The sequence below is a fragment of the Ruditapes philippinarum genome, unplaced genomic scaffold, assembly GCF_026571515.1.
Source record: "Ruditapes philippinarum isolate M1 unplaced genomic scaffold, ASM2657151v2 ctg4184_1_1_1_1, whole genome shotgun sequence".
NCBI lineage: Eukaryota > Metazoa > Mollusca > Bivalvia > Venerida > Veneridae > Ruditapes > Ruditapes philippinarum.
The window spans coordinates 32,936-53,559 of record NW_026853368.1 but is presented as its reverse complement, the minus strand read 5'-3'; the positions used below and the strand labels follow the sequence as shown (position 1 = coordinate 53,559).

Here is a 20,624-nt window from a genome sequence, read left to right as displayed (position 1 = left end):
AAATAAGCAGAATTAAAATGGCGACGTATGACATTGACGTTGCCCAACAGTCAATGATATTGATTTTGAATGACAATTGCGGACACTTCAAAAATATTTTACGCTGAGGAAATATTTTAATATGTTTTGTGATCGTTTGTATAGAAGTGCCATGAAATATACTTAACAGTTTCGAAAAAAAGTAAATATGGGAAGTTCGTAGTCAAGCAAACTTGAACAGAAAAGTTAAAAACATTATAAATGAAAATATACTGTACAATTTATGTATGATATTGAGGATGCGTTAACTTTTTTGTTGATCTTTGTTCCTTTTTGTGTAAGTAGGTAGCTTGACATTAAAAGTATACTTTCATAATTTAATATATGTGATCATACTAATAATATCATGCAGGTGTTTTTAATGATTGTAAAATGAATTTGAAACCCTACTTAAACAATGTGGTTTATTACCCTTCCAGATTTTTTCCTCCTTTTTGATTGGATATTGCTCACCCGAAAGAAATGAGGGACAGTAGTGAATAACCTCCCCTGAGTACTCCCTATAAATAGATAGGTCCTAAGCTATTGTATTACTCGGACTTTATCGCCTATTTCTTTGTAGCAATCTGAATTAATTAGGGCTAATTATGATCATTTGTAATATTTAGATTAGATATTGCGATAAGATGTAGAATCTGTTGACATAAATTAAACATTTTTTCCTTAAGGTTTACATATTTGTTGATGCATGTGTAAATATTTGATTAAGACATATCAACCTGTCTTATATAAAACTCAACGATAAAAGCAAAGTATTCCAAATATTTGGACCTACTTACATTTTGGTTAACCTCGGTTTTTATCAAGGGAAGATAATCCACTACTGTTCCCCATTGATATTACCGAGCCAGACGGGTAATATACACACTAAATTTCCCCGTTGGGTACCCGACGTTGTAAACAACATGCGCTGTGGCAATGCGCGTACGGTTTGATTTTACGCGGTGTAAATTCCGATTTACAAGCACTTTTTAACTGTCAAATGATAATATTTACCAAAATGGAGTAATGATACATATTCGCATCAGTATTGAAAACAAATATGACATTGTGAAAGCTTAATATTAATTCCAAAAAAGTGCGTTCAACATACTACTCATTTTTTTTGTTTACATTCATTAGGTTCGAAAGAAAATACGTCATGTATTTATGTGACGTCATGTTGTGGTGAAGGGGTACCCTAAAGGGAATCTTATTTCGACGTTTCATTTGAAGTAGCAATGATTTATATTAAAATCGTCTTAACTCGGCAGGGAAGGGTAATAAAATTGTTATTTTGGTTTTGGAGTGATATACTCGTATGTGGATATATTACCTGCCAACATAAGATATTACCCTCGCCTAACGGCTCGGGTAATATAAAATCTTGACAGGTATTATATCCACACATATCACTCCAAAACCAAAACAACATATACTATTACTTATCGGGACAGTGTTAGAACCGTTTACAGTCCGAAATATCAAAACATTTTCTTTTACATTTTGTACCACGTCAATTTCTGGTTTATAACTAACAAGTTATATTATGATAATGCTGCTCTTGCATGTTGAAACAAAATATCTCATACAATGTTTATCTACATATGTATATCAAAATATACTTACGTCTTCCAATCCCGCTATAGCGTCCTTATAATATGTTTTCTCGGTTATATCTAAGCAATCTAAAAGCGCCTTTGTCCATTTTATAATTTCTTGAGTTTCGTCTTCTTTCATCATGTTGTCAGGCGAGTGCATGAGCTTATTTCTCCATTCTAAAACCTGAGAAAAAAAAACATTTAAGATATCAACTTTTCAATTATTGGCATATGAGAAAATAAATATAATGCATTATTTGCGGATATGATGTCAAAAAATGTCCATGGCGACATTCTGTAAGCGCACATGCCATCATATTCAATGGTTTATCAGTCCATTATTGTATTATTATATGGATAGATTAGAACATTACAAGCAGTAAGTTTAATAAGGAAAACCATTATAGCACATTCGACATTTGTCCTGAAGTGCGGGAAAAACACGAACGTTATATCAAAGGGTTGCAAGCTCTGTGGTATTGTCTGATCATTGCAAAGTGAATCTTTCTTCTAAATCGTATTTTATTTCCTGTGTAAGGTTATCTTGATATATTATATTTCATCTTGCAGGACACCGCGTATGCTGCGACTGCGTTAAGGGTAAAGGCGGGCGAAAATTTTGCCGTATTCCACTTCGCCCTACTCGATTGGAAAAGAACAGAACCAAACAAAACATTTTTTTTCAATACAGTTTTGGGAACATAACAAAATGTTTATAGAACAAAGAATGTATAGTACCGGTACAAAAAAGTATAATCAATTAACAGAGTACACTTCCACTTAAAAAAAGAAAAAAATTACTTAAAAAGTGAAACCAAATTACAAATGTCTTTTACTAAACTATGAAATGAAATATCGAGCCGGATTGGGGTTACTTTAAGTCAAAATACATCATAAATTTATAATTCTAAATCAATTTGGAAAAATATGGAGGTTGTCTCTTGTATTGATTTGAACAATTATGTTCCAAATACGCGCCTGCGTGTATGTAAAGCACAACATTTAGTAATAAACAGAACAAGCATGTAGAGAATCTGCACGTCAATGTCGTGCATAGCAGTTATCTACAACTAAAACGAAGGTCTATCATAGACTGAAATACTGTTGGGAAAAGGCGTAAAATGAAACAGACAAACAAACAAACATTTTTTTTTATTTTGGAAATTTAATCATGATGTAAAACGCAGTTGATGATATTCCGCAAATGTCGAATACGGACGCCGTTACCGAACAGGATAAATTGGATTTATCAAATGAGAAATGAAAAAAAATATTATTTGAAACCACGTGCTTTAAAATTGAACATGAAGGAGTCAGAGAAACACATTACAAGAGCTCGTTTTCAGACGGACATTTATACGGATGGTATTGCCAGGCCAAGAGCTAGTCTATCGTCAACTCCCCAGGATTCTACTCCACAGGGCAAGCGTTGGCCGTTTATAAATTTGAATAATCGGATTGACTACACTCCCAACGGTTCGTATCCTTAAGAAACAGTGACAATGTATGAAAGAAATATGTCTTTCTCCTAATATCCTTGTAGGGGTCGAATCAGATATTTCCTGTCAGCATGGCAAAAGATAACTTCAGATCAATGGATTCTATCCATAATAAGAGAAGGGTACAAACTGGAATATCGCCCATTCTCAATAAAATAAAGCATTTGAGGTTGAAAAATATTGAAAATTTGATGTTGTCATTGTGTCATTTTTTATCGCTGAAGTAAAAGTTTAGGGTATTTTGCAAGTTTGCCAGAAATATTTTGAACAAGAAACTATGATATAACAGGATGGCATTGATTTCGGTAATGACACTGTTTTACTTCGGTAACGATCTAATCAGATCTAATAATGTAACATATTGGCTGCATATTAATAACAAATGTCTGTAAAATATATCAAAATCTGTAAATTCTCTATCTAAAGGGACTTTCTAACCCAGGAAAATTCAAGGAAGTTGGGTACCTTACTAATTTTCAGTCAATTTCTTAAAAGTAAAATATTCATAGAAAGCAAAAAGAGTCAATTTTGGAAATGATTATTTATGATTATATATTTTTTCAAAACATTCAACTTTCCACTTTCCTAATATTTGGAAAATTTATTGATAAGCAGTTCTATATTTATCCTCATATAGGATGTCACGTATGTTTCATTTTATTCAAATGCAAGTAAAGGTTGAGAAAACAATTTTATTTTTTGTAAAATAATTTATATTTATGGATATTATTTTAACATTATTATATATAGAATGAAATACGGCCAGTAAGCTCTTTGCAGAAACGAATTAGTTGTTGCTGAGAACATCAATATCTTGTAATATATTTTTAATATTTCTGCTGGTACATCAATATATTATTAACATATCTTTCCTTTGTAAAAACAATTTTGTATCTTCTTACATCTAATACAAGGTAACCGTTACTAACAGGTGTGCTAATCCCAACTTTATCTTTAATTTTCAAAAATTATTGAATTGTAAGTTGGAGTAACGTATGTTTCACACTCGCTTATTTATGAACTTTATCACGGAATTGAAACTTACATGTAAAATCGACTTTTTTTTATTTAGGAATCAAATGTACACCATTCTATTGTCATAACAATGCGATTTTATGTTTTTATATATGCATGTGTAAGCAATATAAAGTCTGTTTGATAAAAGTAACGTTTGTTGGAGAAGTAGTTCTTACAACAAATGCTTCAAAGACCACGTATGGGGGTCATAGTTATGTTCAGGTTTCTTTGTCTAAGAAACAATCAAAACTCCATATCAATTTGTTGGAAATGAAGGCAGTTCATTTATGTCTGCAACATTTTGTAGAAAAGATTCAAGGGAAATCTGTAAAAGTGAAAATCGACAATACAACAGTGGTACAATATTTAAACGAATGCGGGAAAACAAAATCCAGCAATCTCCTAATAGAAACTTGGAATCTTTAGCAATCAATTTGCAACAAAAAATTCAAATATTTTAGGAGCAGTCCATATTCCAGGGGTTCAAAATGGTCTTATAGATCAATTGAGCCGTCAAATGATCGAGAAAACAGAATGGGCTCTGCACAAATCAGTGGTGCAGTCAATTAACAGCAGGTGGGAAGATCAAGCAATATATCTTTTTGCCTCCCATCTCAACCATCAGTGTTTTGTGCATAGTTTCCAACAAATCAAGCTGTTACAATAGATGCGTTCAGTATTTTAGGGAGAACAAGTTTGCCTATGCATATCTTTCCATTTGTCTGATTCCGAGAGTTTTGAAACATATTCAGCAGTACCATTGCAAATTATACTGATGGTCCCACTTTGGAGAAGGAGACATTGGTATCCGAATTTGCTGGAACTAGCAACAGCCAAACCACTACGGTTACTAAAATTCCGAATCTTCTGTCATAACCAAAAACCCGAATCCAAAAAAAATCTTCAGTCTGACAGTTTGGCTCTTGTCTTCAGACGTATCGAAGAGATTGGATTTTCATAAAAGTCTAGAAAGTAATTAATGGCCGCTTGGCAAACAGGAACTCAGAAAGATTATGTCAGCAAATTCAAAATATACAGTAGCTGGAGTATTGCAGGGCAAATTAATCCCTAAAGTGAAACTATGATAGAGATCGAAGATTTCATTGCTCATCTATTTAGTAATTATTTAGAATATAGTATTATTAATGGGTATAGGTCCATGCTATCGGCAGTTCTACCCTGTATTGATAACCATAAAGTGGGTCAACATATCAGACAACTTTTAAAAGGCGTGTTCAATCTTAGACCACCGAAAATTAAATTTGTTCCAGAATGGAATATAATAAAAGTTTTAGAAGTTTTACAAAACAAACCTTCTGAACCTTTGAACAAGGCTTCATTAAAAATATTAACATTGAAATCTGTTATTATGATTTCAGGAGGTGCAGTGATTTTCAGTCATTTCGTTAACAACATGGATCTTTAAATATTCAAAGTAAATGTATTAATTTTCTTAGACATGTCTAAACAAGACAGGCAGTCTCATCGTCAAGCTACAGTTTTCACTTCAGCATTTCCAGATAATAGAAAACTTGATCCAAAGTGATGTCTTTATTATTATCTTACGGCAACAGGACGTTTTAGGAAATCACAAGAAGGCTCGGGCAGAGATGAAACTAGAGCTTTCTCTCACTTTATGAACCTTACAAACCAGTTTCAGCTCTGATTATTTTTTCATTCGATTGTAGAATGTTTGAGATTAACAACAAAAATTTAAATGTAATAGGACATGTACTATTAGAGCTTAAGGATCCTCTTTAGCATTATTTAGAGGAGCATTAGCTGAGTCGATTATAAACTCGGCAGACTGGACTTCTGATTCAACTTTTGTTCGTTTCTATTTGAGAAAATTAAATTGTAATGTTCTTGAATAAAGAGTTTAATTTTTGCGAAAATAGAAGAATTTAGACACCTTCTGTCATTATGAAAATGGCAGAGACATGTCGTTTATATGTGTATTTATGTGTATACATGTACATATTGGGACTTTATGAACTATAGAATTCAAATTTTATTCTATCGTTTGTTGTTAATTTTTGAGGGATCATGTTAGGTGATTTATTAAAATGTTGTTTTTTTGTTTATGATGTTATTGTGATCATCTTTATACAAGGAAGATTCAAGACTTCGAGTATTTTTTTGTAATCTATAGTTTGTTAAGATAAAATAATGAAATTAAGATTTTATTTTTATTAAGGATGTATTTTTCCAAACTTTAATGGAATTGCCCGCTTTTACCGGAAAGCAGTTCTGCTGTTCATGAATTCGAAAGCTATAAATAGCTATAAATGTTCTGATTTTTGACACTTATGTTATAAATTTGTTATTTCCCTCTTTTAGCAGTACATAAAGTTACAATTTGTTACATTTTGAATTACATTTACACACAGTATACCAAATATACTATTAGTAATTGAATTTGTCAATATAAAGAAGATTTCAGGTATAAGACTTTGGTAATTGTGCTTTTGATAATTATTCTTAGTTTATATTTATGAAACTAAATGTTTAAAAATAACATGTTGATATATTGGTTGTTTCGAAATAATTATAACTTTAGTATATATGGTTACATTTCATTGTTATCATTGGTCCTGGTAAAAACAGCCCTTTTCGGGGCTAACCGTTCCTATTGTCACAGGTTACTGTACATTTAGGTTCTCATTGACTTTTGGCTCAAAATTCATACCTTTGGCTAATACTCCGTGGAAATTACATGGAAGTAAATTATCACCACTGTGTGCTTCAAAATTAACTCTTTAAGGACATGACTGGTGACATGTCCGGGGTCCGTACTCGACAGCGAAAGCTGCATTTTGTGCACGAAAGGGCGGATAGGCCCTCATTAAGCTTTAACTTTATCATCATCTTATCATTGGTCTTATCCAAATCCCTCCAGAGGTGTGCACGTCGCGAAAAAGACACACGGCAGGTCAAGATGAAGTCATCAGAGGTGATTGGTTAACATGTCGAGACTAACTCTGCAGTGTTGGCGTTAACAAAGACGTTTTTGTTATCGTCGGTGAAGAAGTTGATGTCTGTACAGTATTGTTGTCTCCTTTACCACCAACGAATGAAGAATGGGCTACCAGGAAGATTCTGCTTGAAAAAGACGTCCCTGATGTGACTACCGTAGTGGGCCGGCAAGGATGCTATAATCTCGGACATATGGTTATTCCGGCGCCGAGTATAAATTAACTTAAAACACACACACAAACACACACATATCATTGGTAACACACGGAGGTAAATTATCAAGTGCTACAAAATTAACTCTTTAAGGGCATGACTGGTGACATGTCCGGGGTCCGTACTCGACAGCGAAAGCTGCAAGTTGTGCCCTTACGGGCGAATGGACCCTCATTAGGCATAGACTATAGATAGATAGATCGCATCATTGGTAACAACAGAAACTTTGATCAGCAGTTGAGGTACATACATGAGGTGTATTGTTTTTTTTATGAATGGTTTTAAAGCAATTCAGCAAAAAATATATTGATCTCCCAATAAATCAATTAACAATAGCTTTTGATATATCACCAATGATATCATATACTTGCTTAGTAAATTTCCTCATACCTGCCTAAAATTCAGGTAACAGTCTTCTATCAGTATTGAAAGAAATCGTTATTTTTAATTTGACATAAAAAAATGCATGTAATATTACTATATTATAATATTAGTGCCCTTTGTTACTATTTGTATATTTGTTACAATTATAATAATAAAAAAACAGACTTTGATATTTTTATCACTATTTGTATATTTGTTACAACTATAATAATAAAAAAATGATCTTTGATATATTTATCATCTTATGTTACTGCGTAAATTAGTGACACAAACAGAACACAGTACAGTCATGTCACATAACATTTACAAGTATTGTAAGTCTTGTTTGTCATTCAATGGAATTACTTTCCTTACCAGATAGGCATCAGTGACAGCATTTTTTTAAATTAAATATCTGGCCCCTCTTTTTATTTATGGACAGTGCATAAGATAAGTATAATTATGCAAAAAGTGGTTTACAAAACATTCCGAAAAAATCTACAATAGTACTTAATCTGAATATAACATGAGCTGTGCGTAGGAATAATTTGGTAGGGCATCTGTAATGAGCGCATTTTTTGCGCGGAGCTTCTCAATTGCTGCATTGCAGCAACATTTGTACTTGTGTATCTTAGAGATCAATTTAAACACATAATTGGAAAACAGGTCATGTATTTGTAAAGTTTATATGATATTTTATTTTTACCCTTAATGAGACGATTCCAAAATTAGATCATTCCATTTTTAATCATGAAAAGTATTGGATACCGTCCAATGTCGCCCATTAGCACCAAATTCGACCGTTAGCATGTTTATGGGTCAATTTATGAGAGTTGGTTACTTTATGTAGAAATTAATTATTAACCTTTTCTAACATCTAACATTTAAATTTTCAAATCCAAATATTTCCGATCCATATATCAAAAAAGGTAAGACAGTGTGATCAAATAGTTTAATAATATGATCTAGCGGTAATTTTAAATGCCTTATATGCCTGTTTCTAGATTGAAGCTAGAGAATGTCACACCTTAGTAATGGTAAAAATTGGATTTTTTTAATATTATCATCTCTTAAATTTAAATCAAAATTCCTAGTTTATCGAGCACAAAAAATTACTATTTTACATGCCAATTATAACAGTAAAATTAAAATAGTTCAAGAATAATTGTTAAAATTTGGATATCACCAGCAGTGTAGTACCGTTTGCATAGAGACGAACAAGAAATTTTAGCCATAAAGTAAGATCGTCGTGATCCAAAGTTCCACTTTTTCTGTTAATAAGTTTGGAGGTCAACACGGATAATAGGACTGGAGACAAATGTTTACCCTGCCTTAACCCTATTTTGGAAATGAACGACGCCGATACAGATCGATAATGCGAAAAAAAAAATTTAATTTTGTTGGAAATATTATGAAAATTTACCATTTGTAGAATTATCGAGCAATGTATGCCCAAGGTCCACCCTCCATACTTTATCAAATGCTTTAGAGAAATCTATAAAAAGTTTCAGTTTTTTTTCTTTTTAAGCTTTCAGTAAGAGAGTATGTGCAAATAAGTGATCAGCGCTAGGAAACCAGTTTGATTTTCATGTAGAATATTATCAATTCTTAGATATTTTTTTATCGGTTAACCTGTTGTTTAGCACCAATGTAAATAATTTAGCGAAATTCTCTTTGTAAAAGCAGTCCGACATGTATATAATATTTCACTACTCGGCATAATCTCGGCACTTCACTAATCTGAATAACAGATGTTCATTTTGGCGGCGTTAAATTACGATCAGAATATTCCTGAAGCTTTTCGGAAATAGCAGAGAAAATTTCATTGATTAACAAATATTCATCCACGTAATTTGTGATTGTGACTTCATTGACAATTCTATAAGCCAATGTCACTTTTAAACTATGAAAGCGTTATGATTCGTTGGATACTTGTAACAAAATAATAATATTTCTTTCTTTTAAATCGCTTGTTTTAAGCTGTTTTGAAAACTTCTTTGAGTTGTATGTTTCGTTGAGAAGCGCTGTTATAGATATTGAATGATAGCACTGTACTTTTAAATCTGTGACCAGAAAATACAAAAAAAAATTATATTGGACTGATAAAGACTACGCGAACTCTTACACCATCGCGGTTTAACTTTAAACTCTCAAAGCGATAAATGAATCGAGGACTATACAATAAATTACAACATGCAACAGTTTGCTTTTAGCGCGCGATTTAGAACAGTCTACGAATTATAGTAATTGAACATAAGTCAAATTCTATATTAGATGGATAAATCCAATTCAGCAGGTAAAAATGATAAATATTACATCATGTTTTTAAATTGATATTCTGATTTGGTGGTTATTGTTTTGCCCCCATGCGATTTGAGTTTTAGATCATAAAATAATATCCTTTAGATAAACTGTTTTATTTCTTGGTCATGTCTTAACGTCATGTTATATGTTATATGGCGACTTTCCAGTTTTATTGGTGAAAGAAGACTGTACATTATTTCAGGTACAAACGGGCACTTGAGTAGAATCACTGACGTCTCGTAAGCAATCTGGAATTAGATTTCTCACATGAAGAATCTGATGACGCTTTGGCCGTTCGAACCTACAGCGGTGAGAGGCATTGGTTTGAAATCAATAACTGCTATTCTTAATTTAAGATGATAAACAGCTAAATGATTACCTTTTCATAAGGTTCAGCTGAGCCATCTGGAAAGAATAATTTACAACTTCTCATGAGTTTGATAACTCGAGCTATATCAAGGGATTTTAAACTTGTGTAGTTCTCTATCGCTTCGTCTTTGTCTATGTGCATGTATAATTTCATAACTTTCCATTTTAAATCCTCTTCTTGATTATCTGTATTGGGTTCTCCAATGCTTCCACTTGAAGTTGTTTCTTCCCATTTGAACTTTAAATCCTGTTTCTGCACATGATTGTTAACAAAACGTTCCATAAGTATTTTGCATTTGTCATGGCTACAACTCCATTGCTTAAAGCCTGTTTGTTGTGTTCTTAATAAAGATATTTTATTTAAGTCTAAGCATATGAAAAATTGTTTTAATTCTAAAGGTGGAATATCTATTAGGTCTTCATCGAGTTTGTCAGAAATATGATCACACAAAGCAGTCTGTGCTGTGTTAAGTCCAAGTACACCTTTTAGCCAGTTTTTGAACTCTTTGTTGTAAATATTAATCGGCATTTTCTTCTTTTTTAAACAAGCAACAAGCAAATTCTTGTTTTTCTTCCCGTGGTTAAACAACAAAATTATTACAGTTCCTCGATGTATACATTAGATTTCCTAAAAGTAAACTAAGAGAAAAAATATCAAGAAATAAATAAACAAGATATGTTTGTAAAACATGTATGCCCTCTATCGGCAGCTAATTATTTATGTGGTTAGGTTATCATGACTGACTTTCGACCTAATGACCTTAAGGGGTTATCTACTGGTCATGAATAGTCACTAGGTATTTGTGACCGTAAAAGTTGTGTGCAGCCATTTCACAAACCTTACCAAATAACTTTATCGTAAATGTTATGAATCTTGTAGGCTTCCTTAATGACAGCAAATTTGAAAACATTCGACCTTGTAATGTGTATACCAAAAGCATTTTAGTTTAATAAAGAATATCAACCAAGGCAACTTAAATTATGGAGTTATTGGTCGGAAACCGTTTTTACCTACAAGGTAAATATGACTTTGTCCTTTGACACCCTTGACCCCAAAAACAATAGGGATCATCTACTGGTTATAAACAATCATCATACCAAGTTTTAAATTCAAAGGGCTAAGCGTACTTTAGTAATTGATCGGGAACCGTTTTTACCTAGAAGGTCAATGTGACCTTGACCTATCACCCTTTGTCATTAAAATCAATAAGGGTTATCTACTGGTCATGTAAAATCATCATACCAAGTTTGAATATCCTAGGCCTAAGATTTCATTAGTTATTGATCGGAAACCATTTGGTCTACGGACCGACCGATAGACGGACAAATGCAAAGCAATATACATGTACCCCCACTTCTTTGAAGGGGGCATAATAAAGTTATTCCCCGTAACAATGTATTATTTTCCGTCTAACAATTTTTAACAGGCGTTATGATAAATTACAATGCGTTAATTACAGATTTAGAGTGTTTAACTAAAACATAGGCACTTAGTAATACTGGAAGTTACATAAAATCTATCAAAATGTACCCAGGAATAGAAATTGTCTTGCCTCTTAAGTAATGCATTAAAATAATACATTTAAGTCATGTCATTCACAGTTCCATCTTGATGATCAAATATTTTAGCATGTCTAACCAAATATTATGTTTTGTTTAGACGTGGTCGTATACTTTTGATTGAAACTTACGTTGTTATGTACGCGTTGCTAATCAATTTCGTTAGAATGTGACCAATCAGAATCTGCAAATTACTGGTTAGCATTCCGGTACCGGAATAAGCAGTTTCTGCACTGTTTTGCGCTTTCCTTTTATGCCGAGAACCGGACATTAGTCTCTAACAAATAAAACACGTGCAATTTCTTTTCACAGAATAATCACATCAAGAGGTATTTCATCCAGCAACTTTTTGATAATCACGTAAATACCGTGAAATTATAAACATAATTCAAGTATGATATTTAAAAACTAAAATTAAAAGTATTAACGTAAACAAATTTTTTATTGTTTACTCCTAAAATATAGGTAATGCGCACGTGTCAATCGGAATATCCTCGGCTGTTATCTATAATAACCTCGGAGTAAGTTGTTCTATCACGAGGTTTCAGATGTAAAGAGAAACATAGTGTAATGTAAAACGAATGTATATAATTAACTTCCAAAAGTATGTTTCGGTACAATTATGATTTGAAAATATGACTGACAACGCTTTTTAATTAAAAAATGCCCGCATATGTACAATTTTAAACAAATCCGTCTTAATGTCAGGTTTGCATTTTGTACTTTCGGTTTCTACAACCATAATTATCAATATATAAATAATGTATTGTTTGCTGTTGTATCTATGAATTCACTTATTTTATGTGGATTTTTACATGATATATTGGAAATAAACTTGTCAACAACTCCCAGCATTAAAATACTATTTGTTTACATGTTTAGTTTCTTAGCCGAAATACCGTATCCGTTCTGTGTATTCATTCTATTGTGTTCGAGATCCTTCTCCGAAGACTGACAAAAACGACTGAAAATGCGATTGGTGCACGTGTCTGAGACGATAACAACGTACATATTAATTCATTAAAGTTTTTTAAGGAATTTTCCCTGCGATTTTTCCACTGCAAGTTGTGGGAAACATTCCAGTGTTCATGAATTCGCAAACAAATATGTGACTTGGTTTAGAAAATTTATTTAAAGGCGCAAAGCTTGGAAAAAGGTACGATCGGAAAGAAACATATAGGTAATATAAGGGCCTCTTTGGCGCCACGACTGCGCATGCGCGACGCCAAATTTGATGCTATTGTTAGAATGACATCATCGTTCTATTTTAAGAATGTTATCATCCGTCTATTTTTAGAAATTTATTTTTAATCTCCCTGAAGTATACGGAGCTGACTCGTATACACGATCTTAGGGCTTGAATCGTGGACATTGTAGGTCAGGTCCTCGGCCCTAGACGGGGAGATAATCCTTTATGGAAAAGAAATGTCTTTATATAAAACTTGCTCAACTAAAACGTATTGATAAAAGGATTAAAGAAAATGTATCGTTTTAATAAAATGTACAATCATATTTTATACTTGAATGTTTTGAATAAAATAAATATAAGTACAATGAATAAAAATTTACTTGTTGTCTCCTCGGCGTTTCATAACCAAATGACTGCTCCCATAAGTGTATACTCCCTCAATACGCATGCTCGGACCTGTTTTTACAAACGATATCATAAGTTATATTTAGATCAGGTCACGAGTGCATCAAACGTGGTCATAGTCGCAATGTCTAGAGTGTGTTGATTTAACAGCGGATGAGCAGACAATAAAAAGTAAACAATTCAAATTTAATCTCCTGCGTATTTTTTTAATACCAGATGGTTTAACATAAAAAATAGCCTATTCATCTGTCAAAGTTAATCCCCTTAAAGTCGCCGCAATGTTTGGCGTGTGTTTATTTAGGGACGGATACACTCACAAAGGACTATTGAGATGCCAAAGTAAATCCCTTTAAAGTCGCCATTACGTCTAGCGTGTGTTGATTTAAGGACGGATTGGTTAACAATGCGCCATTGATATGTCAAGTTAATCCCTGTGCGTGTATTAATATAGAACAGGAAGAAAGACGCCCTAATGTTAGGAAGTGGTCTCCCCGACCTGCATTATACGAATGAAAATATTTTTCTTTTTATTTGAATGACATGTTAACTCTTCAAAATAAACACTAAATAGACTCAGTCAAATACATTTTGACATAATGTATCTAGAAAAAACGCCTTTTTGTCTTTAATGCAACACTTTTCGATATTGATTTTCAAGATATTTGTTTAATTTGAAAATGACATGTTTACTTTTTATTGTCTGCTCATCCGCTGTTAAATCAACACACTCTAGACATTGCGACTATGATCACGTTTGATGCACTCGTGACCTGATCTAAATATAAGTTATGATGTTGTTTGTAAAAACAGGTCCGAACATGCGTATTTAGGGAGTAAACACTTATGGGAGCAGTCATTTTGTTATGAAACGCCGAGGAGTCAACAAGTAATATTTTATTCATTGTACTTATATTTATTTTATTCAAAACATTCAAGTATAAAATGTAATTGTATATTTTATTTAAACGATACATTTTCTTTAATCCTTTTATCCATACGATTTAGTTGAGCAAGTTTTTATATAAAGACATTTCTTTTCCATAAAGGATTATCTCCCCGTCTAGGGCCGAGGACCTGACCTACAATGTCCGCGATTCAAGCCCTAAGATCGTGTATACGAGTCAGCTCCGTATACTTCAGGGAGATTAAAAATAGATTTCTAAAAATAGACGGATGATAACATTCTTAAAATAGAACAATGATGTCATTCTAACTCTAGAATCAAATTTGGCGTCGCGCATGCGCAGTCGAGGCGCCAAAGAGGCCCCTATACTACTCACATATTTATTTATTAGAAGAATATCGACTGATTTACAACAGAAAGAAATAGCATGCGATAATATAAATGCATGAAATTCATTTCATTAAGTCAGTTGTGTTTACATTTCGAAGCTTGTTATCTTCAGGAAATTAAAGCGTTGGTAAAATATTGACTTTTAAAAATGTTATGAAATTCTGTTCAAAGTTGTTCACGTGTTAGACACTTAACCCTCTCTCACTAATATGAACAAACAATTAAAACTAGTTATTGTAATAAATAATACTTTAAGTTTTTAATATTCAGGGGCGGAGAAGGGCGGGTGTCTACACTACATGTGTCTGTGCAACGTTTGTATTTTACAAGGTGTTGTCCGGGGCCGGACATCTAGCGTCATTAGGGGTCTCCCTATTTACTGAGAAAAAACACCAAGAACCGACAAAAACCTATATATTGCAACTAAACAATATAAATGTTATCAATGATGGGCATATTTAATTTTAAGTGTCTATCTTTATATAGAATATTAAATATATGAGCACCGACAAATATACCGACAAGAAAAAATCGGGCCCAACGCGTATAATGAATGTTGATACCGACAAGAAAATATTGGTAACTTTAAATAATCAGTTGCAAAATTTTGTGCTGAAAATATCTTATAGTAAAAAAGTTGGAAATTTGCCTTATGATCTTAACAGTGTCTGTGCGACATATAAGCTAAAAGAACAGTCACAAAAAACCAATTAAAAGAAACAAAAAAGAAAGATGATACTTGTTAAAACTTATTTGTAGATTTCAGATCTTCAAAATAATAAACCAAAATGGTTGATTTCATTTAAAAGAAGCTAATCATGTTTCGGTTCATTAATATCTCGTTAAATGGTAATGCTTACTGGTTAATATAAATGGTTAGGATATCAATGATTTATTTTTTAACTTTTTATCTAGGCTATCTTGACAATGACAATGACAAAATTTATTTGCTTTTTGGCCTCCAGCCCATGCAAAATATAATACACAACATATTTACAGAGCACAGTAAGTGCATAACAATTAACATATTAGCCATTTTATACAACAAATTATAATTAATATTGTTAATTATAGATATATTGTCGCAACATTTATCATATTATACAATGTATATCAAATTCGCATTACCGTTTCAGGGTTACATTTATTTTGCGAAACTTTTAAAGCAACTATAAATATGCAAATTTGATAAAGTCATTCTAGTGTTACCCAGGATTACTAATTCTTGCATATCAGGCTTGCGTTTCTGTCCGGATATTATATCTGGCATGAGGAATTCCAGATGAGCCGCGTGCTACATAATGGCGTTATTTTACCGTTATGAAAGTTGTAATTTCATACACTTTTGTAAGAAAATAGTGACGGGTGAAATGACCTTATGTAAATATCCCGAGCCTCAACATATGACAGATATTATTAAGATCAAACAAGGAACTCCACTTGTATTAAATTAAAACGCTTATCACATAAACCGTGGCGCAGGAGTGTAATAAAGCCATTTAATAAAAACGATATTACACTATTAACACTCTGATGTGACGTCAGTTACGCTATATAATTATAAACATAGCGTTAAGGCGCGCTAATGTTAGCGTTACACTATAGGCGCGTCATTGAAAAATTGCTCATTTTAACAGTTTACTGTTCTTATTTTACATATGTGATAAATAGAATATTATATTCGTGTAGATTCATCTTTAAATTTATTGAACTCATTGAATAAAACAATATTATGTTCGCCAGAGGCTCGCATAATATGATTTTATTCAACTCGTTCAATAAATTTAGTATTAAACTATACCCATTCAATATCCTCTATATATTCATTCTATTATCAAATATTAAACAATTTGAATAAAGAAATACTTAAGGCTTAAAAAGAGTACAAAATAAAATATAATTTAATTGAAATCTCCAAAATACACGAACAAAAAATAAAGAAAACGTTATTTTATCATTCATCTTTTGTTTAAATATAGATATTTACATAGACATGTAATTCTACGATACGAGGAATAGTTATCTGAGCCGTGACATGACATTTCCAACAAAGTGGTCAAATTTGAAATTTTCCTTTTTTCAAAGATTCTCGAAATGCATTATTTTTTGAATCATTAAAGACATTTTTTTCTTTCTTTTGGAGAATGAAAACTTGATTTTAAACTCTATTGAACATTATTGGCGACGTCGTTTTTTCGGGGTCAGTGACGGCGTCATTGAAAAATCTTATATCATACGAATTAAACTGAATCATCGTTTTTCTTGACATTATATGCCTACATGTATAAACGTATCTCAGTACGCAAAACGCATGTAAAATTGAAATTATTGACAAAGAAGAGCACAATATTATTCTATTCAACGAGTTAAATAAATTTAGTAATGAACCGATACGAATGTAATATTCTTTTTATCACATGTCCAAATTGAAGTGCAGAGCATCATTTTTCATCGACGCGGCTATATTGTAAAGCTAACATTTAGTGCGTCTTTACACTATGTTTGTATTACGTCATTGACGTCATGTCAAAATATATGCACGGCCGTACAATACTGTTTTTACGGAGTTGCAAGTCGTGAGATTACATATTGACAGAAAAAAGACTTATATGAACATTTATCGTATTTAGTTCATCTCATACTGTAGGCGTAGACAGATAATGAATAAAGAAAAGTAGTAAATCTGTAAAACGTATTTTAAAATATGAACCCTGAACTGACATGATAAAATGCACAGTAGCACTTTGTAATTACTGTGTAAGCATGTTTTCCAGTCAAACCATGTTCATTCTGAATATTTCACTGCCTCATGTTCGGTTAAATAAACCCTTACAATAATTATATCTTACCTTGAATATTTTAGATTTTACATTTTTATGTATAACCATACCAGTGTAGACTAACAGTGATACATAAGAATCGACTTTAATTTTAGAGACAACATTTTTTTTTTGTCATCGGTATTTTTTTTATTTTTTTTTTAATTGATAATTTTCTTCTCATGAAGTGATAGATCTAGTAAACATACCTGTAAAGTCCCTTATAATTTGCAAATCCATAATCTACAAACTTTATTTTTTTATTTAGAGTTATCACTGCGGTGAAAATTGTTTATTAGTAGTTAAATATAAGGGATTATAACCACTTCACATTTTGGAATATGAATACAATCGGGAATGTGCGACCATGCTTGACCATTTGCGATTGGACGACGAAATTCACGAAGTGATCCGTTAGCGTTCGTGATCGAATTTTGATAAAGGTAGGTGGTAAAATGTGTTTACTCGCGATGTTAGCGATATTTATATTGTAATAAAGGCCTTGATTTTCGCTTAAAAAACAAAGAGATACCTTGTTTTTTTTCTTTAAACAGACGACGTGTCTAAGCCTTTTGGTAGTGCATTTATGCCTTATTGATTAAAATAACGTGTAAGTTTACCAGTGTTCACGCGCTGATTATTTGATTAACTACTGGGATAAATTTATAAAGACCTTTAACAGCGTGCTTTAAACGCTTTGTTAGTTAAATATTTGCAGATATACATGTATAATATAGTCCAAGTAGGAAAAACCGGTAATTTTCCGATTTCATCTTCATGAATTCACATTTTTAACTTTGTGAATTCACGTTTTCAACATACGAAATTAAAGAATTCACGATTTCAATTTTACGAATTCAACTTCAGGAATTCACAATTTTAACTTCATGAATTCACAATTTCAACTTCATGAATTCACGATTTCAACTGTACAAATTCACGCTTTCAATTTTATGAATTCAACTTCGTGAATTCACGATTTAAACTTTTTCAATTCACGATTTATATGTCTCGAATTCACGATTTCAAGTTAACGAATTCACGATTTCAGCGTTATGAATTTACGCCAGTTCAACTTCACGGATTCTTGATTTCAACTTCATGAATTCACGATTTCAACTGTACGAATTCACGATTTCAATTTCATGAATTCAACTTCGTGAATTCACGATTTCAACTTCACGAATTCACGATTTCAACTTCACGAATTCACGAGTTCAACCTCAATGTATATGTCACGTGACCGTGACGTCATTTAGCCATAATGAATAGCTAATAAAGACGCGGGGGAAAATGGTTACAGCTACCACGTAGCGAAGAAGGGAATATTGGAATGGCCTTCGTCTGTCCGTCCGTCAGCCTGTCTGTCTGCCCGTCAGTGTCCGCTTCATAACTTTTAAACCGCTTTTTTTAAATAACTTGGCACAAGTGATCGCCATAATGAGGTAATGTGCAGAGCGTAAAATTTGGGTTGTACCCCCAAGGTCAAGGTCATTATAAAAGGTCAAATGTTTAAAGTCTTCATTTCAAAATAAAAAGTCTACATTTCGTGTCCGTCCCATAATTCTTAAACTGCTGATTTTTTTTAATGTCACTTGGCACAAGTCATCACCATAATGAAACGGTGTGTAGAGCGCAATAATTGGGTTGCTATCCCAAGGTCAAGGTCACACTTAAATGTCAAATGTTAAAATATCTTCATTTCATAATGAAGGCAACATTTCGTGCCCACTCCATAAGTTTTAAACCGCTGAATTTTTAAATAATTAATTTGTCACAAGTGATTACCATAATAAGACGATGTGCAGAGGTAAATAATAAGGTTGCTACCCTCAAGGTCAATGTTAAAAAGTCTTCATTTCATAATTATAAAAATTCTAGAACCCCATATATGTTCTTTTTAAACCAACTGATATGAATTTTATGTATGCGTAAAACATGAACAGGAATGAAATCGGAAACAGGTATGTTTATTAACTATTGCTTTTTAATTATCATAATTGATCATTATTTAAATTATTTACTTCTATAAAGAATTTATATATAGATATTCATCTCATGAGATAGAAAACTTAAGAATGAGAAAAAATATAGTACCGATACTACTATTCAGGTACAAATTCTATATGTCGATGATAATGATAGTAATGATAATGATGATAATGTTGCTGCTGCTGCTGATGATGATGATAATGATGACAACCTTCTTGCACTGAAGTAATAATAAAATATTTTGCAGGAAGAGCGTCGTGGTTCCGAAGACAATGATGAAAACTAGCGAAACGACAAAAGAACAATGAGAACAATGACAGGTATTTCTTTCATTGTTAGTTTGTTGATCAATCCACGCTTACAGTCATTATACATGTAAATGTTGATAACATCAACTGCTAAGTACGTATGCTCAAATCGTATATGGGGGCGTCCGTGACCGATTGGTTAAGGTCGTTGTCTTCAAACCACTTGCACTTGCCGCTCACCGCTGTGGATTCGAATCCCTACAGGGACTTTGGATTCTTTCATGTGAGGACGCTATCCAGCTAGCTTACAAAACGTCGGTGGTTCTACTCAGGTGTCCGTTCGTGCCTTAAATAACATACAGAAGGGCACCTGAGGTCTTTCTCCACCAGTAAAGCTGGAACATCGCGATATGACCTATACTGTGTCAATGTGACGTAAAACCCAAACAAACAAACAAATCGTATATAAATATTTTCTTAATTTTATTAATATTTCAGGAACTTTACTCACGGACATACTGTTGATCACCAGAATGACAATTGAACCAATAATAAAAATAATAATAACAAGATGCTATTTAATATGTTCTAAATATGGAAAACAATTTTCAACAAAGCTCAATCGAAACAAACATGAAAAGAAATGTGCTGGGCGTTTAGTTAAGAAATCCCGGAAAATGTAGTATATGTGATATGTAGGAAGCAATTCACAAACTATAGAGGTCGACTCAAATATGAAAAACTTTGTAGAAGCAAA

General features: G+C 32.5%; 1 protein-coding gene across 6 annotated transcripts in view; it reads right to left on the bottom strand.

Annotated features, from left to right (window-relative positions):
- LOC132736653 (opioid growth factor receptor-like protein 1) overlaps window positions 1-17,980 on the bottom strand; it is a 33,479-nt gene extending 15,499 nt beyond the window's left edge. For 2 of the 6 annotated variants that reach the window (XM_060723834.1, XM_060723838.1), the window contains exons 1-3: window positions 17,837-17,980; window positions 10,371-10,999; window positions 1,648-1,803 (exon numbers count right to left, since the gene is read on the bottom strand). In XM_060723834.1, the coding sequence (XP_060579817.1) occupies window positions 1,648-1,803; window positions 10,371-10,889 (675 nt within the window). In that variant the 5' untranslated portion in view covers window positions 10,890-10,999; window positions 17,837-17,980. Of the gene's footprint in view, window positions 1-1,647; window positions 1,804-10,370; window positions 11,000-12,051; window positions 12,147-17,836 lie in introns of those variants that run through there. The other 4 variants (XM_060723836.1, XM_060723835.1, XM_060723837.1 and 1 more) reach the window with 4 other exon arrangements.
- Window positions 17,981-20,624: the final 2,644 nt, after the last annotated feature.